This window comes from Pogona vitticeps, chromosome 14 (assembly GCF_051106095.1).
Source record: "Pogona vitticeps strain Pit_001003342236 chromosome 14, PviZW2.1, whole genome shotgun sequence".
Taxonomy (NCBI): domain Eukaryota; kingdom Metazoa; phylum Chordata; class Lepidosauria; order Squamata; family Agamidae; genus Pogona; species Pogona vitticeps.
Window position 1 is genome coordinate 19051745 of NC_135796.1, and position 14562 is coordinate 19066306.

At 51.2% G+C, this 14562-nt stretch overlaps 1 protein-coding gene across 2 annotated transcripts in view; it reads right to left on the reverse strand.

Annotated features, from left to right (window-relative positions):
- Positions 1 to 955: 955 nt before the first annotated feature.
- Positions 956 to 14562, reverse strand: part of SSH1 (slingshot protein phosphatase 1) — a 32309-nt gene continuing 18702 nt past the window's right edge. For both annotated transcript variants that reach the window (XM_072983197.2, XM_072983196.2), the window contains 8 exons: positions 14368 to 14562; positions 13781 to 13874; positions 13078 to 13206; positions 12872 to 12918; positions 12565 to 12711; positions 11735 to 11935; positions 9287 to 9884; positions 956 to 7966 (listed from right to left, as the gene is read on the reverse strand). In XM_072983197.2, coding sequence (XP_072839298.2) covers positions 6698 to 7966; positions 9287 to 9884; positions 11735 to 11935; positions 12565 to 12711; positions 12872 to 12918; positions 13078 to 13206; positions 13781 to 13874; positions 14368 to 14562 — 2680 coding nt within the window. In that variant the 3' untranslated portion in view covers positions 956 to 6697. The remainder of the gene's footprint in view (positions 7967 to 9286; positions 9885 to 11734; positions 11936 to 12564; positions 12712 to 12871; positions 12919 to 13077; positions 13207 to 13780; positions 13875 to 14367) is intronic.

Genomic DNA, 14562 nt, shown 5'->3' on the forward strand with positions numbered 1-14562 from the left:
AGCTCACATGGTGCCTTTTAAAGATGTAACTTACTCCCTTGGAAAGTTTACTAGTTACCTGTATTTTTAGGGTTTGGGTTTTTTTCCAGCATTGGGTGGAGGCCTTTATTCTTCCTCCTCTTCTAATAATACTGGTCATAGTCCATCAAAACTATAAAACATTGACCGGTATTACATAACAAATGCAAGTTTTAACCAAAAACCTAAGTATCTGTTAAATATCGACACAGTATATACGCTGTATCTAATATTGCCGTTTTTCGTAGCTCTGATGGTGTGATTTCTGAGATCTGCAACAGCTTAGAATACTGGTTGAAATTTCATGATTATTGTTCCCAAAGCCCCAATGGCTATGGGGACCACGGAAGTGCGTGTCATCCAGAAGCTAGATGTTTTGATGAAGATGGTGACTGTAAATCTTCCAGGCCTTTTAAGAATCGCTTAAGGGCCTTTACACATCCCCCCCTCCCCCCGCTGCTGGTTTTAACTTCCTTTTATACAATTAAACTCTTGTATTATTCTCTGCTTCTGGTTTTATCTCAATTGTACTTCCTGTGTCTTTAGGTTTGGGTTTTTGGCTGGTTCCAAAGTTCACGGGACCCATGAACCTTGGTCATGCTCAGGCTATGAAGGTTTGTGGGAGACCCCCCCATAAAAAGAGGCAAAAGGCCTATTTCACAGAGAAGATGCCTTCCTTGGCTGGCCTGATTCTTCTGCTGCAAAGGGAAGGGAGGAGGAGAACAGGCTGGATCTCCTCGGAGGCCACAAAGTACGAAGCAGGAGTTGACTGGGTTTATGAGGGCTCGTTAACTTTTGTGGAAATTGCAGAAAAGGCCGTTTGCTCATTTGTGACGCTCCTTTTTGCAAAGCATGAAATGTCCTGACCTCCCACCGCCGCCACCACCAATAAATGCTGAATATATAGTGAGGAACAGTCACTCCAGACACGAGGAGAGTTTGTAAAGAAAAATGTGGGTGTTTTTTTTAATTGTTTCCTCACAAGAAGCACATAATTACAGTACACTTTTACCAATATTTTTTTTAAAAAAGTGCATTATACATCCCCCCCCTCCTCTGAATGTCCGGTACAAAATATATATACAGTGTATTGAAATATTTAAAAAGAAAAAAAAGCAGAATTGGAAGGAAAGAAAAACTGAAAGAGCCGTACGAAAAAGATTCGTCGTCAGTAATCCAGTGGCTTGCTACCCGTTTGTTTTCGTTCGTTAACACCTTCGTGAGCCCCTTCAGGCACAGGTGGGCTTTGCTCACAAATTCAAGGGAAGAGACGGGGGGGCACAGAAGTTGGCACCCTTCTACCCTGGCACTAGGTTCTACCCACCCAGTGTCAGGGCTTGAAAAACATGGCTCTTCTGGACTCCAGTTCCCAGCATCCCCTGCCCAGCATGGCCAGTGACAGGTTTATTTGGGGGGGGTGTTCTTGTTTAGGGGTGTGCTATTTATTTATTTATTTATTGAGACTCCAACCCCCAGAATTCACCAGGAATTTCCCTGGCAGATATTGGGGAGCCCCAGCCCCCCTCCCCCAAAGATACACACCTGCAGACAACATTTCACTCACCTGGAACAGGGCCTACTTTGGAGTTTCTAAGGCTTGTGTTTCCTGTCGTTAACGGGGCATAAAGAGAAGCTCATCTGGTCGCTCCTGGGCCTTCGTGGGAGCTGGAGTCTCACTGCCCACTAGGCTCCGCAGACAGCACCTCCCAAAGGCCACCGAGGTCTTCTGGTGAGCACCAGGCCAGGCAGGTTTCTTTGTTTTTTAAACCCAATTAGCAACAGGAAACACAAAGTCGGCCCTGTTCCAGGTGAGTGAAAGGAAGACGTGCCTGTAGATGTAGGGAATTCTTGAAGGATTTTGGAAGTTGGAGTCAATCAAATAGACAAACGGCACACCTCCCCCCCCCCCAAGGTGTTATTCAACAAGGGCACGTTCCCCAAGCTTTGCAGTCCAGCCTCAGGAAACCAAGGATGGCAGGTATAAGAGTGTTGCGGTCTTTATTATGGCTGGTTGGGGAATTCTGGGAGTTGGTGTTCAAAAAATAAAGTCTGTTCCCCCCCCGCCCCCCCATGGTGGTGGTTATTGGCGATTCTTTCCTCAGCCCATGCTCAGGACGGGGGTCTGCCTTCCTTTCCTGAGGTCTCTCCCTTTCGACGTGCAGCGGAGGAGGGGGGAGCACAGGGAGAAGCCTAAAGCCCTCAACCACCTTGGCCAAAGCGCACAGTAGCTCTCCCCTCCGGTTGGGTCAGACGGCAACTTCCACCCCCTCCAGCCGTCATGGACGAGGGCTGGGAATGATGGGAGCTGTCGCTGAACCCACCTGGAAGGTGTGAACACAAGGAAGGGCAAGTGTTAATCAGGTCTAGCAATGTCAGACTTCGATTCATGTGCCGGTGGGATCACCCACCTTACATCGGCAATAGAATCCTCAAGGCTACCTGGATGGAAAACAGAGGAAAATACTAACTTACTTTCTTTTTCTTCCTTGCTTTTCTTTCCTCTCTGACATAGAACCCGTCTCCACATCCTCCTGGTGAGGAACATATTAGGGGTAGGAGCCCCTGGAAACATCCTCATGTGCCTTTATCACTGCATAGATTAAACATGTGGAAAGAGGATCAGCTATTTCTTTAAGTGGAAAAAAAACAACAACAACACCCTAGCGATGTCGAAAACATTTTTATACCATCTCAAATAACAAACGGAAGACTATTTAGCTATTCCCAAATGACAGGGTAAACCGAGCATGATATATAGGTACATACATACATATACCAAAAGTATAATATACAGATCTGTACTGGCATCACAAACACCGATGGTACTGAAACCAATAGAGCAGAGCTTCACATAAATACACAGTATTTGTAAACTATTTGCAAGGCACTCAATTTTTTTTTTAAAAAAACAAAGAAAAAAAAAGACCACTAATGCATGGAGCAAAATAAACCAGCTATCATTTCATGCATCGGCCCAGACATACTGGCACAGTTCCTGGTTCTCTGGGGAAATAAAAACAAACAAAAAAAAAAACCACCTTTGAAGTGGCATGATAAAGCCTAGACAAGTTGCATCGGCTTAAAAACATTTGCTTTCAAATATTTTGTTTGCTTTCTTTAAAAGGACAATGTTGACCTGAGATAGAGGTTTTTTGCCTTCTGTTGAAGAGGGAGCAAACTTCCCTCCCCCCCAGAATAAAGAGGTGGGGCGAGGGAATATTTGGCCCATTAAACGGATTTTTTTATAATTTTCACTTCCTGCAAAGGGCGACGGTCAGGAGAGGAACAGGACTGGACACACAGTCCTTTCACCAGCTAACTCCAAGAGAAATTAAGGGCAATTAATGAATACGATTATTTATTCCAATGTGTTCCACCTTCAAGGTGGAGCCTTTCTAGGTATTCTGTTCTTCCAAAATGTGGCACAACATACATTAACAAATGCCAGTTAGGAGAAATCAGAACTCTTGAACAGAACACCCCCCCCCCTTCAAAGATATGCGAGTACAACCCCCTTTTTGTTAGGGTTTCACAAGGTACTGTGCTTGGCAGATTTTAATGCCCCGATGAATATATATATATATATTGCTCTTCAGTGTTTCGGGAGGCCCACAGGACTATCAGAAGTAAAACACCAACTGCCGGTGCTTCTTCCAGAGATGGAGAAACGCCTTCAAAAGGTGACATGAGCCAAGAGAAAGGAAGGATGCAGGTCGCTAAAGGGAAACCGGGAGCCAGGCTGAAGGTTCACTTCTGCGACAGAAATGTGGAGACAGAAGAAGAAAAAGAAGGGAGGGGGGGTACCAGCTCCTTTTTCATAATGGCCATCAGCACCCCATGCGTGGCTGGAAGCAGGAGTAGCCAAACCTCCCCATTTTGGCGGAAAGATGGCAATCAAATATGCATGTTGTTCAGTAGCAATTTAAAAAGAAACAAGGAACGTGGAAACGGCTCCAAGGCCACATCCGTGCAGGAGTCTTGAACTCTGAAAAAGGACGGCTACGATGCTGGGGGAACCAGGTAGGCAAGTAGCGACGGTATGGGAACAACGGCCCACTTCCTCAATTAATGAAGCCAGAGGTAACAGGGAGGAGATGGGCACCCATAAGGGTCACCCTGGGCTGAACCAGCTTGTCAGCAAAGGAGCTGATGGGGATCATGGCCACCGGGAAACTGAGGCACCTCGTGCCCCAGAGGGCCTTCAGATCGGTAGGGTTGGCTAGGGATGATGGGAGTTACAGCGCAGGAGCCATGATGGCAGATGAAACACAACTCAGGAGAGAATTCTCAACTCCAATCCGAAGGTGTGGCTCTAGGGTGTGAAGAGTTTTCCTATCTCTCCCCCACTGCACGGCGCTTAAGAAATTTTTGGTCTTTGGCTCCTTAAAGAAAAGAAAAAGCAGCTCTTCTCATCGGTAAAACCACCATTCCCGACATCACACACATTTTTTTCCCCCAAAACCAGCTACGCAGGCACATGACAAAAGGCAGCAAAGACGGACAACATTTCAAACTCGCAATGGACTCAAAACCTCCATCATGACACCAACATTAGTACAGTACGGACGTCTTAAATTTGGCCTCAAGTACCTATATAGTATTACGATTTTTCTTCAAAATCTGTTCTTCACCAGAGGGGCTGAGAGAAATGCATATTACAGGATGCGAATGTTCATGAGGAACACCGGACATTGGAGAGGACCACGTTGATCACGATCCACACCAGAGTCTCTTCAGCTGAGCCCTTGACAGTGTCTCCCACGACACGCTAACAGCAGCTGGAGACCACCTTTAACACCCATCCTGGGGCCTGTGGTTGGAGAAATCCCCTAGCATCCCCCACAGCGGTTCAGAGGCGTTCTCCCCAGAGCTCCTGAGAAGAGCATTCTCACTGAACTCTAAGGAAGGGCTCGGAACAGCCCCAGTGGTCTCCAACTCCTGTGACTTATGTCCACACACCTATTTGAGCAAGCAGCAAGAGTGCAGTTTGAAGAAACAAGCCCTTCGAGTCACCCGAGACCCATCTGGTGGCTGGCAAGATACACCCTCAGGAGAAAGAGCTCAAAAGAACTGACTGGGGTTCCTCTATGCCCTTCCCCCTGCCATTCCGTGGCGATCAAAACCCAGGGAAGGACCCGACCCGCATCAATGAGGCCTCACAACCGCTGCAGAGGTTGTCACAGATCCCAACCTGTTCCGAGGCCCTCCAGAACTTAGCGTTGTCCTGCGATGAACTGTGGAAAAAAAGCTTTTTCTTATATAAAAAAAATAAAACTTAAAACTAAAAGGAAGGAGGGCTAGCAGTTCATCCTGCACCAGCACCCCCCCCCCAATTTCAAGTGTACATAAACAGTAATGCGCCCCATAACAATGTTTCACGGTTGCCAGCCTTATTCAACGGGTTCTCACCAGCAACCAGAGATATTAAGAAGAGCTTTAGAATGAATTTCAGACTTGGAAGGCAACCGAACTGAATACCGTTTAACACCTTTCTAGCAAGAGGTGCATCTACACCAGTTAGGGCAGTTTGATGCCTCTTAAACTGTCACGGCTCCATCCCTAAGGTCTGCATTTTTGTGAGCGTGTCTGAATTCTCCGCAGGAGAGCTCTTCTGCCCTCCCTGAAACAACGGCAGAGAATTTTCAGGTCCCCCCCAATTTTACAAAACCCAGCCTTCTCTCAGATGCAGCCGTGGCGGTTAAAATGCAACCCAACGGCTCTAACTCTGTAGCATACAGACTTGTACTCCTCATCCCCCTCAGGAACCCAACAATGGGAAAGCTGCCAAGTGTATTCACGAAATCCTATGGAAAATAGCACGTCTTGTAATCATCAGCCCTCTTTACAGGATGAACTTAAACCTTGGTTCAGCTCAACAAGCGAAGACTCTAGAAACCCAGCCTAGAAACCTGCCAATCTTGCAGCTCGGAAAGAAAATTCCGGTTTTGGGATGATGACTCCCAGAGGCCTTCAGCCAACATTCAGGTGGGGGGTGGCAGAGGGCGGATCTGGGATTCCGGGTCCAAAAATCCCAAACTTTTCCAAACCCTGCTCAGTGCCTTAAAAATGAACCCTAGCAACTGGGGTCTTTACAGAAAAAAATATTGCAGGTTATTGTCTGATCAAAGTCAGTGTTTTGTTTCGTTTTTTTTCCTTAAACATAGCAACTTCAGGACAAGATTTTGAAAAATCCCAACTATTCGTATCTTATACATCTAGGATAAATATAAATAACATGGAGAATGGAGGTAGCGTGTTTCCATGGCCCTCGTCAGTTCCTTCAACCGGGGCCTCTTGGACCAAAACTGTTGTGCTCTGCTCGGCTGCTCTTTGGAACCAGGAGGTCTCTCAGCATGTAGGGAGAGGGGGTGCCGCTGGATCGCTCTAGAAGACGCAAGAGGCCATGTGATACCCAGAATGACCTTCTGAACCAGGAAGCGACAAATACCTTCTTCTTCTTCTTCTTCCTTGGGCTGTTTGCCCTTGTCTGAGAACCCTTCCCCTTTGCACCCCCCCTTCTGCTTGCAACACCCGAAGGGAAAGAGGGTTGAATTTGCGCTTCTTCCTCCCCCCCCCCCAAAGACGATAAAATTGCCTTTAACACAGAAGAAAAATAAGTTTGGGTTGTTTTTTTTTAAAAAGAAAAGAAATGGAGAAAAAAAAGAAGATGCCAAATGGGTCAGCTTTTCTCCAGCCAAGGCACAGCCTTCAGTTTCCCCGGGGTGGGTTTAGCCAAGGGTTTGGGTCCCCCTCCTGCGTTCTTGGAAAATAAGTGCAAATCACAGGGCCCCACGGGCTCCCTCGGTTGGGCTTCTCTGGAGTCTGGCAGTGGCGCAGAGAGGTCCAGCTCGCTCGAGAGGTCCTCCGAGGAGAGGTTGAGGCTCCCCAGCTTGGCAAGAGAGTGGGAACGTTTCAAGGAAGAGGAGACGGTCAAGCCGGCCAGCCGCAGCCGGGTTTCGATCTCCTGAGCCCGTTGCTTCACCAGGCCGGGCTTCCCGCGGACGCTGTGGATGCTGTCGCTGCTGGAGCTCCGAGTCAGGTTGGAACTCCTGGAGGACGACGGGGTGTAACAGATGGTCTTGAGGAAGTCTTTCGTGAAGCTGCTCATGTGGTCCGCCTTGCTCGGGGCCGGCGCGACGGGCGTGGAGGTCTTTGGCGCAGGGGTTGCGTGCGGCTTCTTGAGGCCGCTCTCAGCGTCTTCCGGAAGCGAAGGCCACGGTCCCTGGGGATGGGCCGTCAGCTCCGGGCCTTCTTCGGGGATGGCCGTGTCAGCTGAGCCCCCCGGCCCTTCCCTCACCTGGGCAGGGGTCTCTGCCGGGAAGCTCTTGAGCCTCTCCAGCTCCTTCGTGTGCTTCCGAACCAAGCCTGCCTTCTGAAGCTGGAGGAGGGACTCCTGGTGCTGCATCAGGTAGCTGTTGGTGGTGGGTTTCTCTAGATCTCTGCTGAAGAGGAAGCACTTCAGGTCCTTGGTCTGCCGGAGCTCCTTCCTTTGCGAAGCGTCCTCTTTGGACTCCTCGGGAAGGGCAAGGCTCCTTTCGCAGAGGGAAGGTCTGGGGCCAAGCCAGGCACCGGCGGGCGTTCTTGGTGTGTCTTTGGGTTTCTCAGAAGCGTCACAGTCGGGCCAAGCGGGCTCAGGCTTCCCGGGACTGCTCTCCTGCACGGGTGGGTTGCTCCCCACCAGCGCAGAAGACAAGCTGTTGGTTTTGGCTCCACGGATCTCTCTAAGTGGAGACACGTTGAACGGCTGCTCCAGAAATGCAGGGGGCCCCGGCGGGAGGAACGCGGGCTGCGTGCAGACCGTAGCACTGCGGCACAGAGGGGCGGGGTGGAGGCTGTCGTGCGGCTCCCCAAAAGCATCCGCAGGGGATCCCAGGGAGGAGTACATGCAATTGGCGCAGGACTTGTAGGGAGGCTTCACTTTGTTTAGGATCCCAAAGATGGTGTCGTGCTGGAAAGGAACCAGAAGAGAGAACCTCAGAGGCCTGGCGTAAAACAGAAGGTGGAAGCAGAGCTTCGGCTGAGCAAGGTAGGTTAGCGGGGGGGGGGGGGCACCTAACTAAGAACATTTGAGTCAGAGCCCCCTTGAGACGATCAGTCAATCTACTGGATGTACGTATGAGGAAAAACAAAGATGTAACAGTCCAAGGGGTGGGGCCGAGTCTTTTGCATCCTGTTGATTCTGTTTTTTTTAAACATTTGCATAATCAGAACGAAAACTAGGCCCGGTTAATTAGGCGATTTCAGCCGGAACGTTCAAGGCTCTGAACATCAAACTCTGCTAGATTCCTCAACCCAGACGGAATCGGATGGGCATAACGTCGTTCAAAGACCAAAGAAATCTAAGTCTATAAAGTCTTTGCAAGTTTTAAAATTACTGGAAAATTGAGAACTTATTTTCATTTGCCAAAAAAAAAAAAATGTTTTCCATTTCTGTTTGGTTTGCATTTATTTAATGCACGAGGCTCTGCTCAGACAAGGTGGAAGACCTCAAGAGAGCACCACCGACTGAGAATCCACAGAGCAAGGATGCTGAGTCCCCATCTCTCTGAGCAAAAACAGAAACTACAAACTACAACCCCCTCTGGATATCAGCAGGAGCACAAGGGCTTAAAATATTAAAGGATTATTCTTGGGTGTTTTTTTTTCCTCTCAAACCTATCATATGTTTACTGTTTTCTAATTAAGGAATTCAGAGCAATCCGCTCCTCTTAAAACAGTAGGTGTTCTGAGAGATGTCTCACCAGCACAGCTACTAAAAACCAGCTAGCTCACAGCAGTGGAGAAAACCAGAGTCAAAACATCCAACTTCCTGCCCCAGTGAGTCAGGGTTTCCTTTCCCCCGCTAGACAAAGAAAAAGCCACAAAAAGCTGCAGTCACAGAAACTCAAGCTTTTCGGGGGCCGTCATGGGAGAAATGTTCAGCTGCTCCCCCCCCAACTCACACCATAACACCTGATTGGGAAGGACAGGAAGAAAGGGTTACAGGCCTGGGTGGCCTCTTGACCCCTAGACTAACTGGCCCCCAAGCCTGCTTCGCTCACAACACCGGACAAGATCCAAGTGTGTTCCAAGCGGGAGGGTGGCTCTTAACTAGAGGAGGCGCTTCAGCCTCTGAAGATGGGAGAACTGCTAAATGGTCCCACGGAGAAGGGTGGGCGGGGCTGCCTTAGAGTTCACGGCCTGAGGTCCTGCCTCCCCCCTGCTCCCACCAGGCCCCACCAAGCCCTGCACCTCGCCACCCCCCACCCCTCTGCACACACACGCACACCTGAAACTCCTCCGGGCAGCTCCTCTTGCTGTTGTTGTTGTTCAGGTTCTCGCAGTTCAACCTGCTCTCCTCCTCCTGCACAGACGAGCGCCGTTTCCACCTTTCGACCGGTTTCTCCTCTCTGGCCTCTCCCTCCTCCGGCACTGCCAGCCTGGGCGACACGCCATCGCCCTTCGGGAGGCCAGCCTCAGCCTCCTTCCAGGCTTTTTGCTCGCCGAGTCCAGCGGCGATTTCGGCTCTCTCCTCACCCTCCAGCTTCTCCTCCTCCTCTGACGGGTCGGAGAACCCTGCAAACGGCAGGGCCGGCAAGGCGGGCAACTCGGCCTCCTGGAGAAGCACGTCCCTCTCCAGGTCCTCCACCTGGAAAAAGGATTCCCGGCTCCCGGGCAAGGAGTCCGAGAGGCGCCGGAAGCAGTAGTGGAAGCCCACGGGCTCCTCGTTTCCCCCGGGGTCCGGGAAGCTGGGCTGGCAAGGAGAAGGGTCCAGGTCGACGTCAAATCCGTCAAGGAAGAAATCGCCCGGCCCACTGGGGGCCTCCGAATTCTGCGGGAGGCTGTCCTCCGACTGCTGCTTCCACAGCTTGTTATGACGCTGTTTGCTGAGTGGCAGAGAGAGAGAGAGAGAGAGAACGCCTAGGTGATTACAGCTTAAAAGGCTCTCTGCCTGATGAGTTCTGGGCTGTCAAAGGTTAGTCTGGCTTTTAATTTCATTCCCCAAAAGACCATCAGATGTCTGCAGATCTTCTGAAGCTGCCCAATTTTATTGGCATCAACCAAAGGAACTGAAAAGGGGGCAGAAGATGCTTCTTCTGGAAACACACAATTCTGTTTCTCTCTCTCTCTCTCTCTCCCCTTTCAGCCTCTTCCAGCTGGCACAAATAAGGCAGCCCTTCAATGCACTTTTTATTTATTTTCTTACATTAATACCCAACTTTTTAGCCAGCAAACTGGAGGCTGCGTACATGTTCTCCCTCCCTCCCCACTTTTTAGGACGACAAGGACAAGGACCGTTTCTGGACCACTCCCTGAGCTGTACAGCCAAGCCGGCCTTCAAGCCCAGACCTCCTGAGACTTAGCAACGGCTGCATCAGACCACCAGCAACCAAATCTGAAGCCATCTGAAAACTGGGGGGGGGGGGGATTACAATAGACAATGTGCCCTCTTACAGTCTCATCCCAAACACTGCTAGCACCCAATTCAGGGTCCCAAATTCGGGGCCAGTAGCCTTAGCCGGCTCTGTAGGTGCACTAAAGATAACGGAAGTAAGTTAAAAGCAATAAAAGAAGAAGAGAAGCCAGCAGAAACCAGGGGCTGCGGAGCCGAGGGAGCAAGGAACGGATCCGGGCTTCACGTGCTACAAGGAAGTGAATAAAGGCAGGAAGCCTTGGCTGCTGAGCAGAGAAATGTGCTGAGCCGACAGCTTTTGCCCACTCCCAGGGCTGATGCGGAGGGAAGCCTCCCCAGTCCCCAGATGCTCTCAGCCTGCGGGCAGTCCTCAGACACCACAACCATCGCCAAGCCTGAAATAGCAGCTCTGAGGCCTCTGCCTGACGAGGGTTCAGCGCAGTGGGGGCACAAACCCCTGGAGAGGGAAGTGAGCAGAGTTAAGGCCTAGGTAACACCTCCTGAGCTCCCTCCTCTCTCCATACACCACCTCGGCTTTCAGAGTCACCCCCAAAACCTTGAGGGGTGCACAGAAAGGGACCAGCAATCAATCTCTTAGGACTATCTGAGGGGGACAGTCCCAAAGACTCCTCCTGAACTGACAGCAATTGGCAGTCCTGGCCATCTTATAGATCATCTTCCCCCCTATAAGACCTCTTGTGCTACTTTTTTTTTGGGGGGGGGGGGGAGTTGCCTCTCACAGTCCTGCTATTCTCAGAGGCATGTCTGCTGCCAGCCAAAGAGAGGGTGTTCTTGGTGGCCGTTCCCAAGCCCTGGAGTTCCTTTGCAAGAGAGGGTAGGGTGGACATACTTCGGTTCTCCTCCCACAGGCAGGGAGAGCTTTTTTTCTTTTAATTCCTCCAGAACTTGGGCAGTTACCTGGCCGCTAAGCAAGGGGCTTTGAAAGGGTATGTGTGTGTGTGTGTGTTGTACTTTTCTGCTCTGAAACAGGTTTTTAAATAAACCGCATTTTAACATGATAATTTGTTTTCTTGTGTTTTAAGTTTCATCTGTGCCTGTTTTTAATCTGATTGTATGTCCCCTTGAGTCCCATGATCTTTGGTAGAAAAGCTGGGTAGCTATTGAATGAATGAATGAATGAATGAATGAATGAATGAATGAATGAATGAATGAATGAATGAACATTTAAAACAAGTTTGTCTCTGAGAGCTGCTCTATCAAAGGGAGAGCAGCCAATGGGACACAGGGCAGTGTGGAACTGACCCCTGACTCCCACCCTCACCGCCCCTGCACCTCTTCCACCACCAAGCACCCCCTTATTACCTGGCATCCAAAATGCCCTGGTATTCCTGCAGCTGTCTCATGAAGCCGGCGTTTGGCCGGGCAATGCTGCGCTTCTGCTTCACGTAGTTGTACGCCTTCTCCAAGGACCAGCCAAACTCCTTCATGGCGTAGGCGATCACCGTGGAGGCCGAGCGGCTCACCCCCATCTTACAGTGGACCAGGCACTTGGAGCGATTTCTCCTGGGGGGGGGGTATAGACATGGATGGGACAGAGTTGGATGGGGAAGGGAGAATAATCTTTTTTTTTTTTTTTTTTTTTTTTTTTGGGCTTCACAGGGCTCTATAGGAGTGCAAAACTGGGACATGCGCTGGAGGGCTGGAGGGCTTCACTAAGAGAAAACTGGAACACCCTCTTTCTCAGGTCGGCTTTGGTTTGGATTCCTGCCCTGAGCAGAGGGTTGGACTTGATGGCCTTCGAGGCCCCTTCTGACCCCCACAGTTCTAGGATTATTCTCTGGTTCTGAGATTCCCGGGTCGCCCCCACAGCAGTGTTGACCAATAACTGAGCAGGGAAAAAGCGACTTCCTCCATAGAATGGCAGTGGTGAGAATTCTCAAGGAGCTTTCCTGGGCCACTGGATGAGAGTTGGAGCCTGTGTCGGGTTCGAATCCCAGCCCAGTTTTGCACCGACTAAAGAGGGGTAGGTTGGGGGGGGCCCACAGGCACACAAAGCAGGCCTGTCTCTCTCCGTCTCAGCTCTCCGCCTGCGGACGGAAGCGAGATCTGCTCGGATTTCCAGATTAAAGGTGCCCCCCCTGGCACCTATAAGCCCTCGGGAATGAACAGACGAGGAGACCAACGGGACTTACTTGGCTTTGTTTATGAAATGGTAGGTTTCATTCCAGTGGGCCAGGAGGTCTGTCGTCTCTTCGTCGTAGACTCTGATGTTGTGGTAGGCGAACATACCAGGGAAAAAATTGTCAATCTCCCTGGTGACGTTCAAGATGTAGTCCACGCTGCAAAGAGGGAAAGGGGTCAGAACAGGCTGGGCTGGCTTTGAAGGAGAGCCTAGGATGGGGGAGAAAAAGAGGAGACCCCCCCTCTCTTCTGGAGACCAGGCTATTTATGCAGCACTCCCCCCAGTTCACTTGAGATGCTGGAAGGCACGGTACTCACCCTGAGCCTCGGAGCTCTTCAAGGTTGGAGGCGTTCCACTCAGAGCCCTGCAGGAGGAATCACACCCGAGTCAAGGTTCAGACCACTCTGGAGAGGGGTGGGGGTGGGGAATCAAAAGGGGAGGGGGGGGAGAGACAGAGACCCCATTTCCCAGGGCAAAATTCGACCCAGAAGTCAGATGGCCACTTTTCTAGGAGGCCGCTTACCAGGTACAGGTGGTCAAAGATGAGGGAAGGCTTGTCCATCTGCCCCAGGATCAGCAGCATCTCGTTGTCAATGAATTCCTTGAACTCCTTCAGGTTGCAGCTCATCTGCTTCTCTAGCTCGTTCCGGATCTGCAAAGGCCAGAGGGAGAGAGAGGGGCAGAGGGAGGTTGTGTCCCTCCCTCCCCCACCACCAAGGTGTTCAGGATGGGTCGCTGAGCTCCTGGTCAGGCTGGTGAGGAAGGGCCAGCGCTCACGGGATGCACCTCGTGGGATGCAGACCGGATACGCTTGACCCTCGGAGTAACGAGATCACGCCGAGAGACCCTTTGCTTCAAGAGCCGGGAGTCACGAGCGAGGGGAACCTGCTCTGAAGTCCCGTGTGTAACCCTGGCCAGTCACAACCCCTCACCCACCTCAGAGATTACCTGTGAGAACACAACAGGGGCAGGCGGGCTGTGAAGCCAGGTTTACTGCTCTGATATCCAGAGGCTGGAAAAATTACTTTTTGTGACTACAACTCCCAGAGTCCTCACCACATTTCTAAACTGTGATGGAGGAGGGGGAGGAGGAAGAGAACGAGTGGATAGATTAATGGTCCGGGGGGCTAGGCGGTCTGGCAGTGCACCTGGCAGCTTCCTTCTTACTGGAAAGGAGGGAAGGAAACGAGGCAGGCGCCCCACGGACCCCAGGAGGTTCTGCTTACTTCTTTGGAGGTGATGTTCTCCAGGTCTTTGCTCATCATAATGCTCCGGAGCTTGGCCTTGATGAGCCGTTCTGCCCGCTCCCTCTCAGTCGGCCTGGGAAAAACAGACACCTGGATGAGAGCTTGCGGGCAGTCAGATCTTTTGGGGCAAAAATTCATGGAAACCTGGGAGGAAGAACCTACAGCAAAGCCATTCTTGCCGCCCTCTGGCAAGTGTGAGGAGCAGCGAGCCAGCCAGCCAGCCAGCCAGCCCTTCCACCTCAGCTGTTCTCACTCCGAGGGAAGAAGCAACAGCAGGAACAGCCGGAGCCTCTGCTGCCTCGTAAGGTAGGTGGCGGTGCCTCAAGCAGGAGGTCGCCCTGGCTTTCCAGCATCTTTAGTTGACCGCTTGGCTCTCCAACTTGCAAAGGCAAGCCCTAAAGGCTGACGGGGACGTCCCATGTCATGGATGGTTCTGGGCTCTGGGACATCCCACCCTCCATTTCTCCCCCCCCGCCCCCGACTCAGCAGAAGGGCAGAATTCTAGGAGACCCTTCCTCTGAGGTCAGAAAACTTCCCAAGAGAGGAACAGACGGCAGAGAACCCACTTGTCCACGTATAAAGCCGGCGAGTCGGGGCGCGTCGACTCCACGTCCTGCATGGCGTTCCACTCGTTGATGCAGCTCTGCTCGGAGGCGATGCAGCTCTCGTAGTACGTGGCCCAGACGAGCGCCATCCCGCCCGGGAAGTAATTGTACCGCCGGGCCACCTCGCAAGCCTTGTGGAGGATCTGCAGGGCAGAC